Source organism: Salvia hispanica, chromosome 3 (assembly GCF_029641045.1).
Source record: "Salvia hispanica isolate PSC_SH4W2 chromosome 3, Shi_PSC_v1, whole genome shotgun sequence".
Classification (NCBI taxonomy): Eukaryota; Viridiplantae; Streptophyta; class Magnoliopsida; order Lamiales; family Lamiaceae; genus Salvia; species Salvia hispanica.
Genome location: NC_142694.1, coordinates 42,554,500 through 42,580,888, shown reverse-complemented (window position 1 = coordinate 42,580,888; position 26,389 = coordinate 42,554,500). Strand labels below are relative to the sequence as shown.

Sequence of the window (26,389 nt, the reverse complement as noted above, 5' to 3'; positions counted from 1 at the left end):
ATATACTTTTTTAATTTTTTAGGATTTTAAATTATGTATTTTTTTCTATTTTTTAGGCTTTTAAGTTGTAATATTTATTTTATTTTAATGAAGTGTGTTTTTATTAATTGAATTTGTTGGAATTAAAAATAAAAAATGAAATTGAATGAATAGTTAAGAGATGGTTAAGAGATGGTTAAGAGATGGAGGGTTCCAGGTGCTGTCTCTTAGTTAAGAGATGAGCTGAAAAGTATAGTGGGGCCTATGAATAGTTAAGAGATGAGACGGTTAAGAGACGGATAAGAGATAGCGTTGCGGATGGCCTAAAGGAGTTGTGCGTTGGAGAAGGAGTCGGTGTGTGATGTGTGTTGTGTGGTGTGTGGGAGGTGTGTTATTTTATTTTAAACAATTTTAGTTTAGCTATCAATTTTTTTTGCTTTAAACGTGTTTTCGGTTAATAATTAATATTATCTATCCATTTTATTTAATTAAATATGGAATTATTTATGTATACTCTCAAATATTTTTCGTATATTTTCACTATGATATATAGTCTAAAATATTTATTATTACTATATTTTTGTTATGAATTTATTTTATTATAAATTCTATCTTTTTTGGTAAGTGGTATTGGTGGAAGTTCAAGTTTGCCCTATTATTATTGATGATACTGATATAGCCTTTCCTATTTTCCTTTTACCATAAAAGCATAGCTTCTCATAATTTAATAAATGCCAATTTATTCACTCAATTCAATTGGATTTAGTTCTGCACACGTTAACGGAATTTTGCAGTTAAATTTTATAATCAAATGAGTTTCTACAAAATTTATCATAAAATTTAAATAGCTTTTGCAAATTTAGTTTTGAAAAATTGGTCTTTGCAGATAAACATTGATAGTCAACACATTTGAACTCATTTTAAAATCCTTTTCATTTTATGCAATAACCAATTTCAAAACTTACAATCTTATTCATAAAAATAGCAGTCCATTGTAATCAATTTAAACCAAAAGAGATGGAGAAAAAAATTGTTTTCAACATTTTCCCAAGAAAGGAGAGTTTTTAGATTTGAATGGAAAGTGAGGGAAGTCCAGAAGTTAAAAAATGAAAAACGAATTTTTACAAGAGAGACAAGATATCAAAGGAGAATATGTTCAGATTTTCCAGCTTAACAATCGTGATGGAAGTGGATATACAAATAAAACGGGAAAAATTTATGAAATTAACTTGACACATCATCAGTCACTCATATGGTGCTCACATATACTCCCTCATATCACCTATCTAGATGAGATGTTTTAAAAAAAAGTGTACGTATATTTTGAGTTTTAATATATCCTTTTAAATTTATTATTATTCTCTTAATATTGTCGTTTTTCAAATTTGATGTCACGAGCATTAGTGTATCACATACATACTCCTATTAAATCAGTATCACATACTCCTATTAAGTCATGAAAAATATACAACTAAAAGATATATGGATCATTTTAATACATATTGTTCGGAGTAGTACTCCATATTCATTAAAATTTAAGACTTCTTATTTTGTTTCTATTAAGAAATGTCATGTAATATACTTCTATTTTGTCTCTATTCTATACTTTATTACTTTGTCATTATAATTTAAAAACAAAATATTTTAAAATATATTAATAATAGGAACACTGAACACACATCTAACAATTAAATCATACTCTTTGTCCCATAAAAAAATATCATATTTTTCTTTTATGTTTATTCCATAAAAATACGTACTATTCCCGTAGAAAAATCTCATATTTTCTTTTATGTATGTTCCATAAAAATACTTATTATGGCAATATTTTTATTCATTCTCTTTTACTTTAAAATTGCTTTGTAAAAGAAGTAGGGAATGGAAGAATTTATAACTATACAACCTTTTGTGTGTGAGGTTGTTTTGCTTGTGGTCGGAGATTTTGACGAAGCCTTGAGTGATAGATATATTATTACTGAATCTAAGTCAGGAGAATTAAAGCGCATTAGTAAACTACATCATTCCTTTATTTGTACTACACCTTATTCTTTTTCATTCACGCATCTCCCGTGTTGTTATTTCTTTTACTCTCTCTGTCCCACATAATTTGACCCAGTATTCTATTTTGGGTCGTCCCACATAATTTGTCTCATTTCACTTTTATCATTTTGATAGTGGACCTCATATTCCACTAACTTATTCATACTCACATTTTATTATAAAACTAATACTTTAAAAGTAGAACCCATATCCCACCAACTTTTTCAACTCACTTTCCATTAGATTTCTTAAAATCTGTGTCGAGTCAAAGTGTCCCAAATTATGTGGAATGGAGGGAGTATTTTATATTACTACACTCATATTAGATATTAAAATTGTATAATATTGTATGTTGAATATGAAATGTTTTATTTAAAGTGGGTTGAGAAGAGTACAAACGTCTATTCGTTGTTGTTTATAATGTTTTTAATTGTTTATAACGTGTTAATTGTTTATAACGTGTTGAATACTTATTTTAATTAGTTTATAATCTTTAGCTGTAAATATTATTTACTACTATATATTCTTTATTTTAATCTATTTAGTTGTTAATATATCTTCACTATCTCAAATTTTATTGTCCCGTGCATAGCACGGGTGATAACACTAGTGATTGATAAAGTAAGAGAGATGAGAAGAAGGGTAGTTAAAATAGTGTTAATGGATAGTGGAACCCATCTTGCAATTTTCACTGGTCAATTATTTTGCAGTTTTATGTTTGTTTTGTTCTATTTGTCTATTTATGAATGCATTAGTTTGCTTATTTTAACTTTTTTTTATTTTAAGTTTAGGGGGAGTGATCAATTGCTAAATCAACCATTAATTGCTAACTACAACTAATTTAAAACCATAAGATCTGTAGAGATCTAGTAGTCTATAAATTGCCATGTGTAATTTTGTTTTATTATAATTATTTAAATTTAAAAACATTACAAAACTACCAAAATTAGGATTTTGGATCAAAATGTGAATATAGTGTAATAAACATATCAACACGATTCATTGAAAATGTCAACACAATTTAGCATTGGTATTTTATATGTATTATATTACATTGTATGATAGGTATATTGACATAAAACTGTTACTTGAAAATTATGAAAATTCAAAAAAACATTCAAATTTTGACATCGGAACATATGCAAGTGATCTCGTTAGAATCCTTGTAAAATTATCTTTAATTTGATATATTTTGTGTAAAAAATTAATATAAACTGAGAAAGTTATAATCATTTTTAAGTTTAGAGATATTTTTTAAAAGTTAATTATAACTAACTTTTTTTTACACTAGTACCCCTAATTGACATTTTTTGTGCTTCGTATTAATATTCGTAGATGAATGATCTTGTGCATTGATTTAATGATCCAAGTCATATTATTTAGTTGTAGTTAGCAATTTAAGAATTAGTTAGTAATATAACACACCCCTTAAGTTTAGTTATGTAATTTTTGTGAGTATTTTGATCTAATTTTAGTATTTTTTATCTATTTATTACCAGATTAATTTAATTAAAAGACATAAAAAAGAATAAATAGAAAAAAAAAGTAGTGAATAATATAAGTACTCAACTCCATAATATGCTAAAAAATTGTGTACACTGCTTAACATTGTGAATGCCTTTAAATCAAAAACTCAAAAAATAATATTGAGATTTTTTATTTTCATTTCTTTAAGTGACTTAATTTAAAGGCCAATTTATTAGTTGAAAAACTGGATCAAACACAAAAAGTGGAGTATTTTGTTTGTACTTTTTTTTTGTTATCTACTGCTCTGCAAATAAATAATTGAATCCAAATGTATACCCTCAAATTTTGCTTCTCCGGACATTGGTTTCTGTAACTTCTCTCAAACAATAAAACTAAGTAGTCACATTATGGATTGTCACACAAATTTTTTAATCAAATATTCATAAAAATAATAATACAATAAATTAAATTATTAATATGTCTGTGCTGTGCATTGCCAAGTATCAAACAAAAAAAGAAAAAAAGTACTATGATGATATTGATGAGACCCTGACAGAGTGATCAGATGACCCAGTCAAGAAGATGGGCAAGTGTGGATGCCAATCTACTGTTGTGATCGATCCCTTATGAGCAAGACTTCTCATGCCACTCATTCGACCACGAACCTGCCCATAACAAAGGATGAATAACAGGTTGCATATGCATCAGCAGAACTAGAAGCTAATGTCAAGCGGCCGAGCACCAAACAAAGTTTAGGAGAGTGGAGGTACTATGCTGCTTACCTGGTATATCGGTGATCTCTCTGAACTAGATGTCACCAGAAGTCTCCTCCCCTCGGAATCTAACGCCATTTGATGTCTCCACTGGGAAGAATTTTCAAGATTGCAAAACCTATATCATAGTAACAATTTGAAAATCAGAACCAAGAACAGAGATTAAAGGTTTTCTAGTTGTGTGATGCTAAATCTATAGACATTATACGAATGGTTGCACTTGACAGCTTTATACCTGCTGCAATTTCTTGACCAAAGTACTTTGCCTTGATTGTGCAAGCTCCACTCAAATATCTGTGTGCACAAATTTTCAGGTTAGATTCCTGATACATAGTATTGTAATACAATTTCTGTTCATTTTAGCTGCAAAGTCAAAATCGAGGGGACTTGCATTTCCATCAGTTCCCAAGCTAAAGATACTGGTCTCGTCGGGCCCAAAAAGAATTGAGCTAATTCCGCAATCATGTGCAGGCCATCCAGTAACTTGTTGGTAAGAAGACATATCTTCTCTCAGTTAAGGTGGGCATTCTCTTACATGGATAAACTTGGTATAATACGGAGTATATGTAAGACTAAGAAAGAGATATTCTTTAGAAGATCTAAAGTAAGGATACCAAACATATGAATCAAGCCATCCGTTGCAGCAGCTGCTAAAAGCTTTCCATTGTGATTGAAGCTCAATGAGGTTATTGCTGGTGGATCTTTTCCTAGAGGAAGGACTGTCTTCAAGAAAAGTTGAAAGAAGTGAGGATTTAAGATTCTTTATTTACGAGCATTACTGTATCTTCATTCACATGCACCTTCATGAGAAACAATCACATACCATAGCCTTCCATGTCCTCATGTTCCATACAGTCAATGAGGCAAACCCCAAGCTATCAGAAGAACCAGAACCTTGCCTGCAAAGGATATTGGATACTACAATTTACGATTTTTTCGTTTCTTTCTTTGTTATAATGGTAGAGACAAAAACTATCATCTCCCAGAAAGAGAATTGCATGTTTGCGGGGCAAAAGAGAATGGTATGGAAAGTTCAAAATTACCTTCCTGATGCTGCCGCAGAAACAAAAATAGGCTCCACGGGACTGCATTTCAGGTCCAAAATGCTGAAGTATGATAATGATCAGGACAGGTGAATAGCAAAAGAAACAAAGATAATTGACACGGGTTATAGATGAATATGCAAAGGACAGAGAAGTGCACCTCGGATATGCTTCTGAAGTGTTTAGGTCACAAACAACCCGCTTAGCATCTACATTCCATGCTTTTATGCCTCCATCAGAAGTGCCTATGAGTAGCTTTAGTGAAATAGACATTACAATCAAATCAGATGCTCAGTCTTAATTACTTGGTAAATATTTCATAAGACTACACCAAAAGAAAATTCAATCTAAATATAACATTGAACAACATACCAAACGATCAGATTTGCAATCCCACTCAAGAGACATGATCTCAGCTCCACAGTAGATGGTTGCGTTTCTTGATGTTGGTGCTGACGAATCATAGGTCCATATCCTTTATCAAAGTAACATGAAAAAGGATAGGCCAACAAGTAAGTTAACAGACTCAAGGCCTAAATATAAAGCTTCCTTAAAACCACATCAACATGAAAAAGAATAGGCCAGCAAGTATGTCAAGAGACTCGAGGCATAAATCGAAAGCTTAAAATATATTTGAATAGGTCAAATGATCACCAAGACCATATCAAATAATCTCAGGTATATTTTAATAAATCTATTAAATTAAAATTGTAGTTTACTACCCCATTCCTTCCTCTTGTTTGAGAACAAAGCCCTCTACCAGTGGCAGTTCTCTGCACTTTTTTTATACACCTAAATTCTTCATATAATTAGTTTCATAGGAGATCTGTATACCTTCCTTTAGGAGCAGAGTAAGTTGACAAAATATACCTGACTGTGCCATCCACAGAAGCACTCGCTATATTATCGCCAGAAGCAGAAAAGCGGCTACAATTGATTGGACTTGTGTGGCCCAGAAATGTATCCTACAGAACATGTATATGAGGACCATCAATTTGAAGATACAGAAAAGGTACATCTATCAATAAACTAGTAGTAATTCCTGTCAAAAGAATTAACCTCAAACACTGTTTTCACTTCTGGAAAATCTTCTTCATTATGCAAATCAGAACTACTGCCTGTGATGGAAAAACACATTTTTCATCAGCATCCAGGTTGCAATCTATGGTGGCACACTGATACCATGTAAAATTCTATAGCCCATTCCAATGGTTGTTAGATAAACTCATGGTTTGTTCATAACATGCACATTGTATTGTGTATATGCTATATCTCCTCCTACATGATCAAAGAAGTAGAAACACCGTAAAGTTTGCTTAGTCTGTAATGTAAGAAACCCAGACAACAGCGACTTACCTGCAACAGAGTTTTCTTTGAAACCTTGGCCAATATCATTACTTCTATTGTCATCAGCATGTTCATTTAAACTAGCCTGAGAAACAAATCATTCCACAATATAAGAATTGTATCCGATAAGAAAATGGCCTCTTTCTTTGGTTTGTGATCAAGGACTCACATGAGTTTCATAAGTCATACTAGGTGCAATGCTAACTGCTTCAGAGCTGAAATAAATAAAACAAAACAAATTGGAAAGTTTCACTCTGTAGTACATATAAAGTATGTTCCTTTTACCGACATATACGGAAGTTTGGAGCTATAGTAATTAAGCTAACCTCCTAAATAGACATATTTGCGCCTCAGTTTCTTCCAACAGAGTTTGAGCTTGAGATAACTTGAGAGAAAGTTGCTTTATCTCTTGTTTGAGACGGTTCACAGTATCTCTTTCAGAACCGATCTTTAATAAGGCAGGGGTACGTGGATAAGCTAAGAAAAACTCATATATTATCTTCTGGAAAGTCATTAGTTGTAGAAATTAACAATTCAAATAATATGCTCAGCAAACAAATGAAAAGGCAACAAAGAAAAAAAAAACATACTAACAAATAGCTTGAATGTATATAGACATCTTTTACTTGGAAGCCTCATATTATCTTCACACGGTTCATTATGATTAGTTTACTCTAGCAAACTGAAAATCATCTCAATTTCTCAAGTTAGAAAAGTCAGTTCAATAAAGCGTTGTCACATTCAAAGCATGACTACTTGTCTTGTTCTCTCAATCCAACAAACAAACAATTGAGGATTTCAATTTTCAAGTGACAATCCTCGGCTTTATAACAATTAGAATAATAGCATAGCTCAATTATTACTTAAAGTCATGAAACTACAAGCTTCATTCAATCACCATTAAGGATATGAGTACCATTGAGCATCTCGCTCAAGAAGTTCCTAACAGAAAGGTGCAACGTTCGGAACCACTCGTCCGAGAAGTAAACGCGAAACTGCGGTTCCAAATGCGGATTCTGGAAATACGGAACAGCTGCAACGATCAAAACGAGCAAGATCAGAGCCATAGCAAGGCAGGAAATTCATCAAAAGCTGTACTCACCGAACCAGGAGGTCCAGCTTTCATCTCCCCGCATCAATTCATTCCCGAAATCTCTGAAAAGCTCCAACACCGCGTCTTTCCTTCCACATTTCAAGGCATACACGACGTAATAGCGCAGAATCGACTGGTGCAATTTCGAAATAACATCGATCAGATTGGGATCAGAATATGAAAAGCAGTTTCGGAAAAAGCTCAGCAGCTCGATCAACTTGGCAGCCTCGAACTTGGGGATGTAGACGGAGAAAATTAGGTCTAAAATCTTGTCGACTTGGAATCCTTTGCCGATATCAGTCGCTAGCTCTTTCTCGAAGGATTGCAGAGTGTTGGTGAATCCTCTGAAGACGAGGAATTCTCTCACTAATTCCTCTGCGAATTTCATTTTCTCCATTCCTTCATTCTTCATTCTCCGTTGCAGAAATGCAAAATTGATTGGGTTTTTTCAACTGTAAGGAATCTTGGTTGGTACCAATTTTTTAGACCCTTTTGCCCCTGAATTATCGAACTGAATTAGATTTTTTTCTTATTTTTATTGTTAATTTGTCATGATTTTTGTTGGATTTAGTATAATAATTTTCTCACCTCTTTTATTAAAAAATTTATTTGGTAGAGATCTCTTAAGTGCATGATTCAACACTTATATATTAGGTTATTAAAGAAGTTAGTTCTTATCAAATAAATTAAATATTGAGATATTAAGCTGGTAATTTCTTTTAAGGAGAGGCTAGTACTATAAATGTAGTTATATATAAATATTCATTTGGCATTTTGAATTAGTATTGTAATGCTTGATGCACTTGATACCGAAATTTGACACAATTAGTGAAAGTGAATGCAAAGACATGAGTTATTATTCTAAACCAAAGTTAGAAGTCTCCATCCTCTTTTCCGTTCCACAAAATGTACACTTCACTTAAGAGGGACTGATAGTTAGTGGTAAGACGACTTATTGCACATAAGAGTCTATTTCATACTTAGTCAACTATATATGCTCTTCTTGTGATATATTTCACTGCATGAAATATTGTTTGTATGCTTGTTGTTTGTGAGAGATTCTCTCCTAGTGCAAATCTTGAGATTAATTAATAATACTTGTAAAAAGAAACTACCCAACCCCCCATGTGTTTGTTCATTGATCTGTGAACTATTCTGCATTTGAGATCTTGCATTTGAAGTTTATTAATCTTCAAGATCATAAGGGGAATGTTATCCTCTCTTACGTAGATGTGATAGGATCATCACCAAGTCGATGTGTGGCAATATTTAAGAGCTTAACACGCTCTTGCACGTATAGAATGGAATGAACATCAGACTTCTAAATCTCAGTGGTGTATCTAGGTGGGAGCAAGAGGGTTGTATCCCCAAAATTCGTAATATTAATACAACTTTTTAATATTTATTCTGCTTTTCATGGTTTTTTTATTGTAATTTTTACATGCACTTCTATTGTTTTATTTCTGAACTCACACTTTCTAATTTTTTTTTGTTATGTAATTAGTTCTTGTAGTTATGTAATTATTTATTTGCACTTCTATTTTCTTTTTTAGATATTAGATTATAATAGTATATTGTAATTATTTTTTGCTTTTCATAGTATGCCTATATTTTTAATTGCTTTGATTTTCTATATCATATATTCATACCCGATTACTATATTTGATCATTTATACTAAGACTCATAATTCAAAAAAAAAAAATTCTTACTTACTTTTTTTAATTGGTTTGTTTTTTATATTATATTCATTACTTTATATAATATTATTTTCAATACAGCTTGTACATCAAATAAAATTCTTGTTATAGAGTAGTATCTCGTAATTATTTGTTTTATAATTTGTACCCTCAGACCTTAAATTCTGGATACGCCACTACTTCTAATCGTGAGGTAGAGTGAATAATCCTCCCTTTTATAAAATTATTTAAAGGAGTGAGTGACATATTTCTAATAACCAGAAATAGAGTATGATTAAGCTTTGTTGGTAGGGGTTGAAGAATGAAAAGCAGCCTCAACATCTTTCCCATCCGATTTCGAATACCTAAGGTACTGCTCGATGCTGCCGTTGGAGCTGCCCAATTTCTTGTGGTACCATCGCTGTCCACGCCGTCGCCTCTTGCTGATTGCGATAGCCATGTCGTTGGGGAAGAGGTCCCTGTGCACCACCGCGTGAACCACCGTGTTCACAAACAATGCAGCCACTACAACCGTTGCCACAACGCAGAGTGTCACCGCTAAAATCTGCGTGGTTCTGCATGTCACAGCGCTCGAGTATCTCATCGTCGCAATCGCCGCCCCAGTCATAGGACACGTGTAAGCCCACCATGCCAACGAGAATCTGAACCCTCGGAAGATATTCACTCGAACACCCTACATATTAACATCAGATGTATTGCTGAATCTATTACTTTCCTCTCTCCACAAAATTATGTCCCGATCCTTATTTTGGGATTTCACTATTTAAAGTCTCATTTGCATTTTTCAGTTTAGAGGTAAACGTGTCCTACGATAAATTAAACCATTAAACTCATATTTCACTATAAAACAGTATTCCATTCGTCCACGAAAAATACTCTAATTTTTTTAATGTTGAATGTCCACAAAAAATAGTTTCATCCGAAAGCAAAAAGTTTCTCTCAAACCATTAACCTTATATTTCTATATATTTACAACTTTTACCTGCCTTCTATTAACATTTTTCTATTTCTTTTTTCTATTTTACTAATTTCTTACTAAAATTCGTACCGTCCATCCATAGAAATATTTTTGGTGGACAGAAGAAGTATTTAAAAATAAGACTTATATTCCATTAATTTTTTTCACTCACTTTCTTTCACCTTTTTAAAATTCATGCAAGTCAAAGTGAGACTGTCAATAGAGGATAGACAGAGTAAAATTTTAGCATGAAAAATATTCATAGGGTCAATAATACTCCGTTTTTTTAAAATAGTAGCAACTATTTCATTTTGGGTCGTTCCTTAAAAATAGAAACTTTAGAATCTTTTTATTTTAGAACATGGACCCCATAATCCACTAATTCTACTTTCACTACTTTTTCTCTTCCTCTCTCTTACTTTATCAATTCTTCTCACTTACTTAACCAATTGTGCATTAAAACTCACGTCGTTTTAAATGTTTCTATTTTTTTTTAGTAAGGAGGGAGTAAAATAAAAATTATGATAAGTGAAGTAGTCCACGAGACTTCTCACCAGCGAAACGTAGAGGAACAAGGCGATGAAGTAGGCGATGCGCGAGCCGTAGTTGAAGGAGCCCTGAATCTTAGCCCAAGCTAGGGAGGCGACGCTCGGCGCCGCCACAAAGAGGAAGAAAACCGGGTGGAGCTCCTTCGGGAGCGTCTCGTTTGTGGGAAGCTGTTGATAGAGAGTCACAAACAGCACTAGGTAATGCGCCGTTCCAACCGCAAAGAAGAATATAGGCCCTTCCTTCAGCCCCAATCGCGCCCTGAGCAAAGCCCCCGCAAAATTCCCGACGACGCAGATGTGGTTGGAGGGGTTGGCCACCTTCGACAGCCGCCGCTCGCCGCCGGACATCCACTGCCCGAAGATCTTGAGCTCGAGGTATTGAACTATGAATTGTATTTCATTGAACTGAATTGATGTTTGTGATACATTGTTGAATCCTATTTATAGGATTAGAAAAGTAAATGTACATGGAAACTATACACTTAGGAACTATAACACAATTAATGTTATATTCCTTGAAACTCTATAGCTACTCTTTCCAACATTCTTGAAACTCTAATACCATTAACAACACTCCGCCTCAAGTTAAGTAACGGGATTCCCGATACTTAACTTGCAAAGTACTTCAGTAAAGTTCCGAGCTCCAACTGCTTTTGTCAGAATATCGGCCAGTTGGTCTTTAGATCGAACAAATGGGAACTCAATAATTCCTTCCTCGATTTTTTCCTTAATGAAGTGCCTATCTACTTCAACATGTTTTGTTCGATCATGTTGAACTGGATTTTCTGCAATGCTGATTGCGGCTTTGTTGGCACAGAACAGTTTTCAGGTTTTCTGTGTTAAAAAACCAAATTCACTCATCAGTCGTCGGAGCCACAATACTTCCGTTAAGCCATTCCTGATTCCTCTGAATTCTGCCTCTGCACTTAATAGTGCTACAACCTTCTGCTTTTTACTCTTCCAAGTAACTAAGTTTCCTTCAACGAAAGTAAAGTACCCAGAAGTGGACTTTCTATCTACTGGATTTCCAGCCCAGTCAGCATCAGTATAGCCGTGAATGAGAATGTACCAAAGATAAGGGGGAAGCGTCTGATCAACTGAGGGCGGAACTCCGAGGGCTAAGAAGAGGAGGGCGATCCACGGGGCGAAGAAGAAGTTGACCCGGACCGGGTGGTAGTACTCGTGGCGGACGGCCTCGAAGTAGAAGATCATTTTCAGAGTGTAAAGCGAGGGTGAGAGCGGCGGACATGATCCATAATGCCAGATTGATGAAAGGGGCGACGTGGAGGAAGGACGAGAGATGCTTCCACATTAGGGCTTGGCTGCCGATGCCGAGACAGATTCCGAAGGAGGAGATCGGGAACCGGAGGAGGAATGGCCATTGCTCGTCTTCTGGAAGAATTGTTTCTTCCGAGACCTGCATTAATTTAGTCAAATTCTGGTCAATTCTGATATGAAGCATTGTATTTTACACAAGGTGATTTTAGTTATTTCTTAAAATTGACGTAGGATATTGTTTGTTTGATTTGCTAACGGTGAGGAAGACATACGCGTAGAGTTTCGAGTTCTGGGCCCTCTAGGGCGTCAAAGTATCGTTGTATGGGCAAAACTTCGAACTCTTGTGGGGCTTGAAAATGTGGCTGCTCCGTTTCACAATATTTTCCGGACCATGTCTTGAAAGAGTTGAATCTTTTGTTGTAACATTGGTTGATTCGACAAGGTTTAGGTATTGGTTGAGAATGGCGGCATAAGACCGTCTTTGTGTTGTGGGGATGAGCTTCAATTGGAGAAGGTGGCATACTAATGGAGATAGAGTCGTCGTCTTTGTCTTCACCTTCCTTTTCCATGCTTGCAACTTCGATTCCCTGAGATGAAAAACCAATAGAATTCTTCTTTATATATTTCCTCCGTTCACGAAAAATAGTTTTATCTCACCATTTTAGTCGTATATCAAAACATGTCTGGTAACTTTCCATTAATAATATTTTAACAATTTTTTGTTTAAATCTCTCTTACTTTATGGTTTTAATTTCCATTAAAATTCATATTATCTGCTGTCGTGATTATTTCTCACGGATAAGTCAACGTTCAAATATGGAGGATTTTAATTATTCCCCCGTCTCAAGATAGGCGAAGCACTTTTGAACACGAGATTTAAAGAATTGATATTTAAATAATTAAAGTGGTGTGAGAGTAAAGTATGAGAGAGAGAAGAGAAGAGGAGGAAGAGAGAATAAAGTAGGGAAGAGAATGTTTTGCTAAAAAAGAAAATGACTCACTTATAGTGAGACATCTCCAAAATCTTGGGACGGATGATGGAATACTTACCAAAATTGTGGAAACGGATAATTTGGCTTCACTCTTCAAATCTTGATCATGCCCTCTGAAACTATCAAACCCCTCCACTTCATTTGCACTGATGGCTTTGATCAACGGTGGTAGTGCAACGTGGCAATCTTCCTTGGCAGCCATTAAAGTAGGATGAATTCTTGAGATCTAAAAAATGATATAAAAAAAATTGTCACAATGCAATGCTTAAATTATGTTACAAATGTGTATACTTGAAGAGCTTCAATTCCATATAAGATAAACCATAACATAATTATGATAAAGTTTATGATCGCGGCAAAATGTGAAGCTTACCTCGTTCTCATGCAAGACTGAGGACCTATAAAAGAAGTGAGAGAAGAGGAAGCAATTTTGTTGTGAAGGTGTCAAGAAAATGAGGCAGTATTTATAGAGTTTTTTAAACTGAGCAAGCATCGTTCTTGGAAGTCGTTTGAGTAAAATTAATTTGTGGTCTGGACATATTGGCATGTGGTATGTCCAACCAATACAATTACAGAAAAATAGAGAATACTTCTACAATTGCAATTGACCGGATCATCCACATGACAATATATCCATACCACTTCTCTCTAATTATTCACTTATTTGCGACAAATATCATTGATAAAATAAGAAATTGGGTAGAATTTTTAGTCACAAAATAGTATGGTCCAGTAGCTAGCTAGCATGCAAGTTTAAGCTAACATTGCATAAGATATTTTGTATACTCTCTCCGTTCCATAGTAATAGAGTCATTTCCCTTTTTAGTAAAAGTCAAGACATTTTTTCACACTTATTTTACTCTCTCTTACTTTTTTCTCTCTTCATCTCTCTACATTTTTCATTTTCCACTTTATTCTCCATTTACTTAACTCATCTAACACAATTTTTTTTCTTAATCTCCGTGCCGAAAAGAAACGCCTACATTACTATGGAACGGAGGGAGTAATATATATAGGGATGCTAGGTTGCTGGTAAGCGTCCAATGAAATTTAAAACCGAAAGTTAGAATAATTAAGATGCATGCAAACAATATCTAATTGTTGGTTGAAATTCTATGAAAATATGGAATAGAGTAAAAAATGAGTGACACCACAAAATGAATCAAGGAATGTACACCACTCAGACTTGCAATAATCTAGCAGTAGCCAAGCAGACTATTAACATCTAATTATTCTCATATTTAAAACCTTAGTTAATTACCTTGTGAAATTCTGTAATCTAGTGCAATTTGCAACGAGAATAGGGAGTACTTCATTTTCAATAAAAACGAGCGGTGCAGGTTGGATTTGCGGCAGAATATATTTTCCAAAAAAGTACTCCTATATCACTATACAATTTTTTTTATTATAACGACTTGATAAAATATGTTTTAATGCATATATATAACCACTAGGGACTAGGGTGATACAAAATTACAACCTTTATTATGGATGCTCTAAATTTCCGCATAGAAAAGACTATTACAAAATATTTAAGTGGTAAAGTTTTAATGTACATGTCGATTTGTAAAATATATGAAGCTACACTCAGAAGCATATGATGCATCTTCCAAATTGACTCAGCGTACTATTATAATGATCCTGTTACAGTTTTTGTGATACAGAAAATATCTCACTTAATAAACTATTTTATTACTTTTTTAAAATATATACAGGAATCCTTTTGTAGTTATTTTATGGAATAGATCTATTTCCAATATATATTACTTTAACAAATTTCAGGATTAAACATAATTTATGACATGTCGTTTTGCCAAGATGCAAAAATAACATAATCTTTCAAATAGTCAAATTTTGGACGAAAGTTTCTAATACTCGTGCCAACATTGTCAAGTTGAACCATTCTCATATGTAAAACCCGAATACAATGGGATCATTCTGATTTATTCTTAAAATTTTAAAAACTTACTTTTCGCTTAAAGTGTTAACACGATATTTTGATATTCAAGCAAAAAAATATTTCCATCTTCTTGATTATTTCATCCTCAATTGATATCATATTGTACCTTGTTAAAATTCTTAAATCTTATCCCACGTTGATGATCCTAATTCATCATATATCAAATGCTTATTGAATACTGTAGTATTTTACGAAGTAATTTGTTGAAAAGGAAATTAAAGTTGACAAACAAATAAAGCTTAGTTAATTTATATTCTCCTATGATCAATAGGTCATATATTTGAGTTATTTCGTATGTGTGACAGTGGACCACAAATGCTAATTCTCACTTGTAACAATTCTATTCTATCAAAATAATTGAATTCTATTACGTGAAAAAATGAAAATAGAACAGTATATTAGGCCTCCCAGATAAATTTTTGAGCCAAAGCATGCTAACTCCCTACTAAATAATAGTAACGGCGAGATGGGAGAATTAAATAATAATGGTAAGTTTGGCATTAGATTTATTTTACATTTACGCCCAAAACAAAAGTGTGAAAATAAATTCCGAAGGCCCTCAATGATTTCAAATTTAGTTTAATGCAAATCACTGCAATTTAAAAGTGGGCTGTTATACCCTAGTCATTTAATAAGAATTTGTCCACGTAGTGGGTATGAGTTGGCTAAACGTCTCGGATTCAAATCCACACGAACTTTAAATTTATTTATCAATTAAAAAGAAAAATTGTCCTCATCAAATGGCTGATGTAACAAGGTCTTAACTATTCTTCCTTGCAAAAAAAAATCTCGAAAGTGCTAGTACTACTTTAAACATTTCATATATTAGTATATGGAGTAATACTCGCTCTGACTCTAAAAAATAGATAAACGTATAAATGATACGAGTCTTAATATGTACTCCCTTCGTCTCATTTAAGATGACGATTTTTTCTTTTTTGTTTGTCTCAATCAAAATGACCACTTTTCAATTTTAAAAATAACCTCATCTCTCTTCTCTCCTCATTAAAATATTCAACTACTTTTTTCCTCTCTACTTTATTTCACCTAACAATTGATAAAGTAAGATAGAAATAAAAAAAAGTGAGAGGAAAAGGAAAACGTAGTGGATATAGTGTTAGTGGAGTATATTGTTAAAAAAAATTCAAATTTAGACTTGATTTAATTTTGAGGGACGGCTAAAAATGGTAAAACTATTTTATATTTTCGGGACGGAAGGAGTATATAGCGAGAATTTATCTTTCCATGATTAAACAAATTGCCTATTTTCATAATTGACAATACTTTCTCCAAGCTACTTTTTATTTGTATAAGATTTAAGAAAATGATATTTAAAAGTTAAATAGTTGGGACGATTCGTAATGAAATAAGTACTATGGAAGTAGCTTGAGTCTGAATGTTATATTACCTCCGTCCCATAATAAGTGTCATATTTTGTCATTTCGATCCGTCTTACAATAAGAGTTATATTTCACTTTTACCATAAAGGGTAAATAGACCTCACATTCCACCAACCAATTCTACTCATATTTTATTACAAAACTAATTTATAAATATATATGAATGGGATACATAATCCACTAACTTATTCAACCCACTTTTTTTTGCCCGTGCCCACACTAAATGTGACACTTAATATTGGATGGAGGTAGTAACTCCTAGTAGAGTTGTCAATTGGGCCGGGTTGGCCCGGCCCAGGCCCAGCCCACTAGTGAAACGATTCGGGCCTGGACTGGGCTCCAATTGGGCCATTTTATAAACCTAGGCTAGGCCCAGGACCATGACCTTCCCAGGACTGACCCAGGCCCAGGACCAGCACAGGCCCGGGCCCATCAGAGGCCCATCTTTATAATTAGCTTTTTTACATGTAATTAGGTGATTAATCACTAATAATAGTATATTTCTCTATTTATGCATGTCATCTTGTGCACAAAACATGTTAATTTTGTTTATATCATTCCAATATTTTGGATGTCTCCGAATGGTCTCAAACAGCATAGTTTAACATCAACATAAGTTTCCAACTAAATCATGAATAAAATACTCAATCTTGATTATATCTATTTTTTTATAATTTTTTTTCATCAAAGATGTGAAAAAGATGATTATGAAGTTTAACTTTAAGAATATTACGTATTCAAACCTTAATATATGATGATAATTATAGAATTTTTTAAATTTGTTAGTTAGTTCATATACTTGTAGGTTTAAAAATACAACATTAACCCATATGTCATCATATACTAACAAAACAAAACTAACCATATTAGTTATTCCTTTAGTTATACAATTACTTTTAAATAGAATAAAAAACATGAAAAATATTGTGGACATAAAGTCACATTATTAAATTTAGATTAAGTTAATGTGATATAAAAATACAAGTTATATGTTTTATTTTTGCATATAATACATTTAGGATATCTTTAAAATACGTAAACAAAAAATTTAAACAAAGCTCAGCCTAGCCCAGCCCACATGGCAAGTGGGCATGGGCCGGGCCGAGCCTAGCAAAATTAGAAAAAGCCAAGTCCAGCTCAGCTCAGCTCGCCTCAGACATGGATCTAGTTCAGGCTAGGCCTAAATATAGGCGGGCCTCGGTGTGCCCAGACCGGGTCGGGCCGGTCCAGCCCACTTGACATCTCTAACTCCTAGCCAACCAGACCGAATTGAACAAACTCATCAGTCATCACTCATCGATCAAAATATACACATAAGCCAAATCAAGCACCGGAAACTTAACTCTCCCAATCATAGAGATCTCCTCACTTGATAAAGACCGTTTCCACAGAAACTGAGTATGATCAATCTTGGCTATTGGGGCTGGGAGAATGAAATGTTGCTGTCGGAGTTTCCCGATCTCTTGTGGTACCACCGCCTCCTCGGCCGCCTCTTGCTGATCGCGATCGCCATGTCGTTGGGGAACAAGTCCCCGAGCACCACCACGTGGACGACCGTGCTCACGAGCAACGCGGCCACCGCCACTGTAGTCACGAGGCAGAGCATCACCGCCAAAACCTGCATCGTCCTGCATGTCACCGCGCTCGAGTACTTCACCGTCACGATCGCTACGCCCCGTCATCGGAAACGTGTAGGCCCACCACGCCAACGAGAATTTGAACCCTCGAAAAAAGTTACTTGTGGTCACAAAGTCAGTGAAATGCGAATCCTAATTTTTAAATAATATGGCAAAATAAATTAATTGGTAACTTAAATTGAAAACTTATTTGGCATTTTAATTGCCATTTAAAATAAAATAATTAAAAATTTAAAGTTTAGTAACCCATTTGATACAAGTACAATAGTTAGTAATCATATATAAAATTAACCTTTTAGTAATCATATATAAAATTAACCTGATTACATGAGTTAGTAAAATATAAAATTTATTTACTAAAGAATACATTTAATAAAAATGAAATGAATGTGCGTACTAAAATAGAAATATGAGACATTTAACATAGACTCACCAGCGAAACAACTACTGCCTCTACTTCTGAGATCACGGTGCATTCAACGAGGCGCGTGAGGTGTGCCTCAGTTGAGGAGATGCCACAAGTTGTCGAAGAGATTCTTCCACAAGTATGTCATGTTCTCAGATTCTTGGGGAAAATTCAGGATTGTAATTAAGGATGCCTGAAGCAACATAGAAGCAAAAGAAATGAGGTTATTTTATTCTTTCTTTTCTAGTACTTAGTATTTATATGACCATGACAAAATATTTTATACAGAAATCTATCTGTCCCAATATTGGTTCACACAGTTTCACTTCAATGTGTGTGTTTCCATTATTATTTTTTTCTTCTTTACCAGCTCATGAAGTTTTAGGCAGAATAATGTATCCCAACTGGTTGGGAATTGGCATTGGGGGTTTTGCATAATTATCTGCTACATTATTTAATTAAGTGTATAACTCAAGCTGTCTAGCCATTCAATTGATGATTTTAATTTGAAGGGGGACATATACTTAATTTTTACTTTCATGATCAGCGACCTTCAGATACTAACTTTAATTTAATATTTTTGGGCTGGGAAATAATTTTCGAAATGACGAAATGGTTCCTATCATTTACTTTTTTGTTTAGCTACTTTATGTAAGTACAGAGAGATTCTATTAATCATGTTTTCATCTAATTCGATTCGTGAAATTCAATATCAATCATAAGAATATTATATCCATCTGCCATTTAATTTGAACTCTTGTAATAGAATTGATACTACATTGTAGGAACCATGATTACTTGATATTGATGTCTGTCTAATTTCCAATAGATTTATGGCCCCTTGGGCCATTGTTTGAGAAATTGGATAAATTGGGCTCATTAAGCACAAATATATTTGTAACCCAGAACTAAGATGTACTGTATTTGAAACACGACAAGTATATTATTATTGGCAAATTTCTGAAAATTATAAATTTTGGTAAAATTCCGACCAGTCTCATAATTTTTAAAATTAATCATAAAATTTGCAGATGTTAACATTTTTTTTTCAATTTCTAATCACAAAATAGTCTGATTCCATGTCTGTAATATGTTATTGATTTTGCTCACACACAAAATAGTTAAGTGTTGAGAAAATTATAAAATTCAGGAGCGGTGTTATTTTCATTCTTCAAAATCTGGTCACAAAATTGGGGTACGTAGAATGAGAAGCAACCTCATTGATGAAATAGGGAATAGGGGTAGAATTTTTAGTCACAAAATTAATAGTTTGGTCAAGTAGCTAGCATTGCATAACATTTTATTTTTGAACCTAGGGATGCTAGAAACCTAACCTTCCAACGAAATTCAAAACCTAAAGTAGAAAAAGATGCAGGCAGACAACATTTAATTGTTGTTTGAATTTCTAAGATAGTGAAGCATAAATTAGAGTCAAGAGTGAATGAGGCCACACAATGAATCAAGGTATGTATGCATCAAACCACTTCATTTGCAATAATCTAGCAATATTATAGCATTGTAGACTATTAACGTCTAATTAGTTAAAGCTTTGTTAGTTACCCTGTGAATTCTATAATCTAGTGCAATTTGCAACGAATTAGAATAGGCCTCTTGATTACTTCGATTTCAACCGTCAAAGACAGAAGATATTTACCAAAAGGGTATATCAATATCACTAAATACTAGTACAATTTCTTTTGTTATTAACGACTTAGATAAAAACATGTTTTAATCAAAATATGTAAGCACTAGGGTGATACCAAATCACACACATTCTGTTCTCATTTTTTCATTCAATATTAATAAATTAAAGGAAAATAGTGAATCGTCGTTTATTTTATATATTGTGGATGCTCTAAATTTCCACATGAAAAAGACTTACGAAATTATACAAGTGGTCAAGTTTCAATGTGTGTCTATTTGTAAAACATATGAAAGCTACACTCGAAGCAAGATGCATCTTCAAAATTGTCTCGCATATACTCCTATACTATAAATCTATATTTACAAATTATGTGATACATATAATATCGGCGCATGCACTTAATAATTTTTTATTTTTTAAATGGTTATATAGAAATCGTTTTGTAGTTTTTTTTTTAAATAAATCTATTTGCAATATATATTATTTAAATAACAAAATTTAGGATAAAAATCGCATCGTAAATGTCATGATTTGTATCACCGTCAACAAATTTATCACCAACTAAATGGTTATAAAATCAAATATGTAAACAAACATATATCACTCACACAGTGCTAGCTTGTGGCTGTGTGTTTTTCAAGTATTAATAAAAGTAGTAAATGTCAAATGTTGTCCATAACATATGGTCGTTTTATCATTTTGGTCCTCAATATTATCTTTTTGATTGTTTGGTCTCTCACAAATGAAATCTGATTGAAATTGGTCCTAAATTGACAGAACCGTTAATAAATAACGGTGAGTGCCTTGTAATCCGAATTTGATCAAATTAAATTACTAATTGTAATTAGTTACACCCAATTAATATTCTTAAATAAAAAATTTAAAATTCCACAACCAACTAGAGCTCAACACTCTCCCTCTTTTTCAAATCCCACCCTGGCGGTGACCTTCCCCTCCTCAACATCACGCATTGGTCGCCCACCACCCCGGCTACGCCTGGTCCCAACTCGCCCCCTTCCACAACCACCTCCACCTCCAAAACTACGACGTTTCTGAAGTCTCCAAGGACTACCGCAAACTCGTCCACGAAATCACCAAATTAGGGCTCTTCGACAAGAAAGGCAACAACATCATCTTCTCCATCACCTCCATTGCAACGCTCTTCTCCCTCCACCTCTACGGCGTCTTTTTCTATGACGGCGCATTCCTCCACGCCCTCTGCGGCGGCGGGTGGTGCGCCGCAGCCGATTTGTTAATCGTGGTTGATTTGCAGGTACCCGGCGTTTCCTTTACAACACCTATAAATACCCCAAACTCCATCGCCAAAAAACATCCGCTCACAAAATATCTTCTTTCTAATTCAATCAATTACAGTGTATCTTAATTTTTCCCCCAAAATTCGCATCTCACAAATTCATCAATGGAGAAATTCGAGCAAGAGTTTTCAACCACTTCGATTCGGACAGCGGCGGTAGAATAAGCCCGGAGAAGCTGCAGCAATGCGTTGCCTCGATCGGAGGTGGCGGTGGTGCTGACGGATTCGGAGGGGGACGGGCTGTTGAGTTTGGAGGATTTCGTGAAGGTAGTGGAGGGGGCGGGAGAGGAGGAGAAGCAGAGCGATTTGAAGGCGGCGTTCGAACTCTACGCGCCGGAGGGAAGCGCGTGCATTACTCCATAGAGCTTGAAGAGAATGCTGTATATTGGGGTGGAGAAGAAGCATTCACGGGCTGCAATATGATCGCCCCTTTTGATCTTAATGACGATGGAGTGATTAATTTCGATGAGTTTAAGATTATGGTGTAGTCTTGTTGATACATCTCAGATTATGTAGGTTTTAATTTTTACTTTAAATTATTTTAGAATAATAATTTTTATATTTGAAATAAATAAAAAAACTGATAAAAATATTTAATTTGGTCATAGTCGGCTAAACACCTGTTTGACCGTTACTTTTAACGGTTCTGTTAATTTAGGACCGATTTCGGTCCGAGTTCATTTGTGAGAGACTAAATAATCAAAAAGATAATGTTAAGGACTAAAATGATAAAACGGACATATGTTAGAGACCACTTTTGGCCTTTACTATTAATAAAATAATGTCCCTATTCGTACTAGGAAAAATTCCCTAGTCCATGTATACTCACATAATATTTCATCCGTCCACAAAAAATAGAGCACAAATACTATTTTTGTCCGTGCACAAAAAATAGAGAACATTCATTTATGCAAAGTTTTTAACAAATAATAACTCTACACATCATTCTACTAACACTACTTCTCACTTACTTTTTCTCCTTTTCTCTTACTTTTTTCCCTTCTCTCTTATGTTACCAATTCTACATTAAAATCCGTGCCATACACAAATTGATCTATTTTTGTGGACGGAGGGAGTAAAATCTATCAATCACCATCGAGTGAAGGCACATCCATTTCCTGAATTAACGAAAAAAATCTAGTCCTTGTAAAATCAAAAAATTATATCATGGCTAAATTTATCTAACCCTCGTATATATACCTTCATTTTTGTATACTTTTCTATAACTCTTGAAAAAACAATGACAAAATGCTTCAAATCAAATAGAACCTCTTGATTTTTCATCGTCAATTAATACCATCTCGCCCTATGTTTTACGTAGTCGTCATATTCAAGTGCTTATTGAATAGCATTGTACGAGTTTATTTGTTGAAAAGGAAATTTAAGTTGACGAACAAATAAATCTTAGTTGAACTATATCTCTCCTACGATTAATAGGTCATACATTATGAGTTATTTTGTACTATTTGTCAATAGGGATGAAAAAAATATCAAAAGATTGTAATACCAGACTTATCATACCAAAAATACAGTGCAAGTAGCTTGAGACAAACGTGAACGAACAAAGCCGAATTGAACAAACTCATTATTCATCGTACAAAATATACACATGGTATCGATTTTACCACGAAGCAACCAAATCAAGATCACCGGAAACTAAACTCTCCCAATCACAGAGATTTCCTCACTTGACAAAGACACAAACAGAGTATGATTAGCTAGTCTTGGCTGGTGGGGCTCGAAGAATGATGAAGAGAAGCCTCGACATCTTTCTCATCTGAATCGATATACTTAAGGTACTGCTCAATGTTGCTGTCGGAGCTTCCCGATCTCTTGTGGTACCACCGCCTCCTCGGCCGCCTCTTGCTGATCGCGATCGCCATGTCGTTGGGGAACAGGTCCCCGAGCACCACCGCATGGACGACCGTGCTCACGAGCAGCGCGGCCACCGCCACTGTGGCCACCATGCAGAGCATCACTGCCAAAATCTGCGTCACCCTGCATGTCACCGCGCTCGAGTACTTTACCGTTGCGATCGCTGCGCCCGTCATCGGAAACGTGTAGGCCCACCATGCCAACGAGAATTTGAACCCTCGGAAAAAGTTCACTCGAACGGCCTATAGTAACAAATGGTGACAAAGTTAGTGAAATTAATCCTACTTTTAAATTGGAAAAGTTAATTGGCATTTTAATTGCCATTTAAAATAAAATAATTAAATATTTAAAGTTTAGTAACCAATTTGATATAAGTACAAAGTAGTTAGTACTCATATTTATGAAATTAACCCGATTATATGAGTTATGAGTTAGTAAAATATGAGATTTATTTACTACAAATAGTAAAAATGAAATGAATGCGCGTACTAAAATAGAAATATGAGATATTTAACAGGGGACTCACCAGCGAAACATAGAGGAACAAGGCGATGAAGTAGGCTATGCGCGAACCAGAGTCGAAGGAGCCCTGAATCTTAGCCCAAGCCATGGAGGCGACGCTCGGGGCCGCCACAAAGAGGAAGAAAACCGGGTGGAGCTCCTTCGGGAGCGTCTCGTTTGTCGGTAGCCGCTGATACAGAGTCACAAACAGCACTATGTAATGAGCCATCCCAACCGCAAAGAAGAATATAGGCCCTTCCTTCAGCCCCATCGTCGCTCCGAGCAAAGCCCCGACGAAATTCCCGACGACGGAGAGATGGTTGGTAGGGTTGGCCACCTTGGACAGCTGCCTCTGGCCGCCGGACATCCACTGGCCGTAGATCTTGAGCTCGAGGCACAAGATCGGAGCCATGAGAATGTACCAAAGATACGGGGGAAGCGTCTCAGCAACTGAGGGCGGAACACCGAGGGCTAGGAAGAGGAGGGCGATCCACGGGGCGAAGAAGAAGTTGACCCGGACCGGGTGGTAGTACTCGCGGCGGACGGCCTCGAAGTAGAAGATCATTTTCAGGGCGTAAACGACGGCGACGGTGAGGGTGAGAGCTGCGGTGATGAGCCATAGTATTAGGTTAATGTGAGGTGAGACGTCGAGGAAGGCGGTGGCAGTGGAGGAGGAGAGGCTCTTCCACATTATGGCTTGGCTGCCGACGCCGAGGGTGATACCGAAGGAGGAGATCGGGAACCGGAGGAGGAATGGCCATTGCTTGTCCCCAGGTAGAATGATTTCCTCAGAGGCCTGTAGTAGTTTGGTCAAATTCTGATCAATCTCTAATAAATTTGAAAATTAAATATTAAATCACGAAGTTTCAATTTTTTTTAGTGAGACATACGCGTAGTGTGTCCAACTCTGGGCCCTCCAAAGCGTCGAAATATCGGTGGACAGGTAGATTTTCGAACTCCTGCGGCTGTGGTTGTTCTTCTTGTGTGGTTACGCCGCGTAGATTTGAGAGCTGTCTGTCGAGTTTTCCCGACCATGTCTTGAAAGAGTCGAATCTTCTGTCGTGAGCCGGATTCCGTTTGGGCATTGGTTGGGAATGGAATCTAGCCCCTTTTGCCTCGGGTTTCTCTGCATTTTCTTCAACTTTACCATCTCCACTTGTGAAGAAGACGCGCTTAGTCTTTTGGAGATGAGCTTCAACCGGAGAAGGCGGCATACTGATGGAGATTGCGTCCTTTACCATGCTCGCTGCTTCGATCCCCTGAGATTATAAAGAAATCCACTTATAAACATACGGAATAGTACGTCTATCAACACATTCGAATTGAAGGATGTTTTACTTACGAAAACCGAGGTGCTCGGAGGTTGAAGGGTGGATGATTTCGCTTCATCGAAACCGTCCACTTCATTTGCAGAGATGGCTTTGATCAAAGGTGGTAATGCAATATCGTGGCTATCTTCTTTGGTAGCCATTAATTAGTACTTGATCTTCAAATTATAGTATCAATAAAGCAAAATGTTTAAATTTTTAATTATCTATTTGGTAGAGAAAAAGAAGAAGAGAAATGGTGTAGTGAAGTCAAGAAAATGAGGAAGTATTTATAGAAAAGAAATAAGCAATGTTGTTGGAAGCCACCGTCACTCTGATTGTTCACAAATCACATACAGCTAGCTCTAAAAAGAAGAAAGAGAGAAATTTTAGTAATAAAAGTAATAAGTAGTTAGGTGAAGTTGGCATCTCACAACAAATTGTGGGATAAATTTCAAGAATTTGGTTAAGAGTTGATTAATATTATTCAAAAGTGAATTAAATGAATAATGATATGTATGGCGTGATAAGGTTGCATGTTTATCAGGCTGCGCCGAACCATTTGAATTATGTGCTAAACATCATAATTATGAATTAAATGTGAACAATCAAAACCAAACAAATGGTGCAAGTACAAAATTAGCAGTATTGTAAATCATGATTTAAGCAAATGAATCGATCGGTGCAAATTTACCCACGAGGTTGAATATAATTTTCACCAAATTATATTCTATATATATTCTTGGATATTTCTTTTTCCTTCGATAACGACAAAAATGGATTATTTTTCACGTAGCAAGGACCATCACGAAATATATAAATGGTGATCATTTAATTTGAAAACCCATGAAAGCAACACTTGAAGCAATTCACATATTCTTTTTTTTGTGTGTGTGTTCTTGGTATTTTTTATTCATATATTTCAGTGTCTAAATCAAGAGATTTTTTTCTTAGTGTGGTCAGTTTTAAATGGATGTGTATTAACGTTCTCAATATGTATACAAATTCTTTTATATATTAAGTTTTTAATAAATATTCAAATGAAATTTTTCAATATTTCGATAGGATATTCATAAAAAAAAATAATTAAATTCTAATGCATAAGTAGAGATCAGATCTGAATCATT

At 34.9% G+C, this 26,389-nt stretch overlaps 3 protein-coding genes and 1 pseudogene across 4 annotated transcripts; 1 reads left to right on the top strand and 3 right to left on the bottom strand.

Moving 5' to 3' along the window:
* Positions 1–3,898: 3,898 nt before the first annotated feature.
* Positions 3,899–8,200, bottom strand: LOC125211059 (uncharacterized). The gene is made up of 16 exons (XM_089066917.1): positions 7,752–8,200; positions 7,561–7,682; positions 6,976–7,118; positions 6,819–6,864; positions 6,659–6,734; positions 6,362–6,420; positions 6,173–6,267; positions 5,675–5,777; positions 5,463–5,557; positions 5,303–5,365; positions 5,083–5,158; positions 4,874–4,982; positions 4,651–4,763; positions 4,495–4,553; positions 4,269–4,377; positions 3,899–4,151 (listed from the first exon to the last, which is right to left on the bottom strand). Exons 1-16 carry the CDS (start codon positions 8,152–8,154, stop codon positions 4,014–4,016), a joined length of 1,809 nt encoding a protein of 602 aa, XP_088923043.1. The 5' UTR covers positions 8,155–8,200; the 3' UTR covers positions 3,899–4,013.
* A 1,356-nt stretch (positions 8,201–9,556) lies between these two features.
* Positions 9,557–13,706, bottom strand: LOC125210081 (S-type anion channel SLAH3-like; annotated as a pseudogene). Its single transcript, XR_016136766.1, has 6 exons — positions 13,590–13,706; positions 13,275–13,442; positions 12,497–12,811; positions 11,999–12,363; positions 10,953–11,329; positions 9,557–10,113 (listed from the first exon to the last, which is right to left on the bottom strand). The product of XR_016136766.1 is annotated as an S-type anion channel SLAH3-like (transcript).
* A 7,504-nt stretch (positions 13,707–21,210) lies between these two features.
* LOC148930859 (uncharacterized) lies at positions 21,211–22,280 on the top strand (the record flags this gene model as incomplete). Its single annotated transcript, XM_089068780.1, has 2 exons — positions 21,211–21,537; positions 21,639–22,280. Coding segments are annotated over 2 exons (756 nt in total), but the record flags the coding sequence as incomplete, so codon positions are not given.
* An 853-nt stretch (positions 22,281–23,133) lies between these two features.
* Positions 23,134–25,557, bottom strand: LOC125215373 (S-type anion channel SLAH2-like). The gene is made up of 4 exons (XM_048116773.2): positions 25,298–25,557; positions 24,846–25,214; positions 23,981–24,751; positions 23,134–23,696 (listed from the first exon to the last, which is right to left on the bottom strand). Exons 1-4 carry the CDS (start codon positions 25,424–25,426, stop codon positions 23,298–23,300), a joined length of 1,668 nt encoding a protein of 555 aa, XP_047972730.2. The 5' UTR covers positions 25,427–25,557; the 3' UTR covers positions 23,134–23,297.
* Between the last annotated feature and the right edge of the window lie 832 nt (positions 25,558–26,389).

Coding starts and splice junctions, on each gene's coding strand:
- LOC125215373 (XM_048116773.2), bottom strand. CDS start 25,426: ATGGCTACCAAAGAAGATAGCCACGATATTGCATTACCACCTTTGATC. Junction 25,215..25,297: donor CTCCGAGCACCTCGGTTTTC/GTAAGTAAAACA, acceptor TTATAATCTCAG/GGGATCGAAGCAGCGAGCAT. Junction 24,752..24,845: donor CAGAGTTGGACACACTACGC/GTATGTCTCACT, acceptor AAACTACTACAG/GCCTCTGAGGAAATCATTCT.
- LOC125211059 (XM_089066917.1), bottom strand. CDS start 8,154: ATGAAGAATGAAGGAATGGAGAAAATGAAATTCGCAGAGGAATTAGTG. Junction 6,421..6,658: donor CAAAGAAAACTCTGTTGCAG/GTAAGTCGCTGT, acceptor TTTCCATCACAG/GCAGTAGTTCTGATTTGCAT. Junction 4,378..4,494: donor TGGTCAAGAAATTGCAGCAG/GTATAAAGCTGT, acceptor ACTATGATATAG/GTTTTGCAATCTTGAAAATT.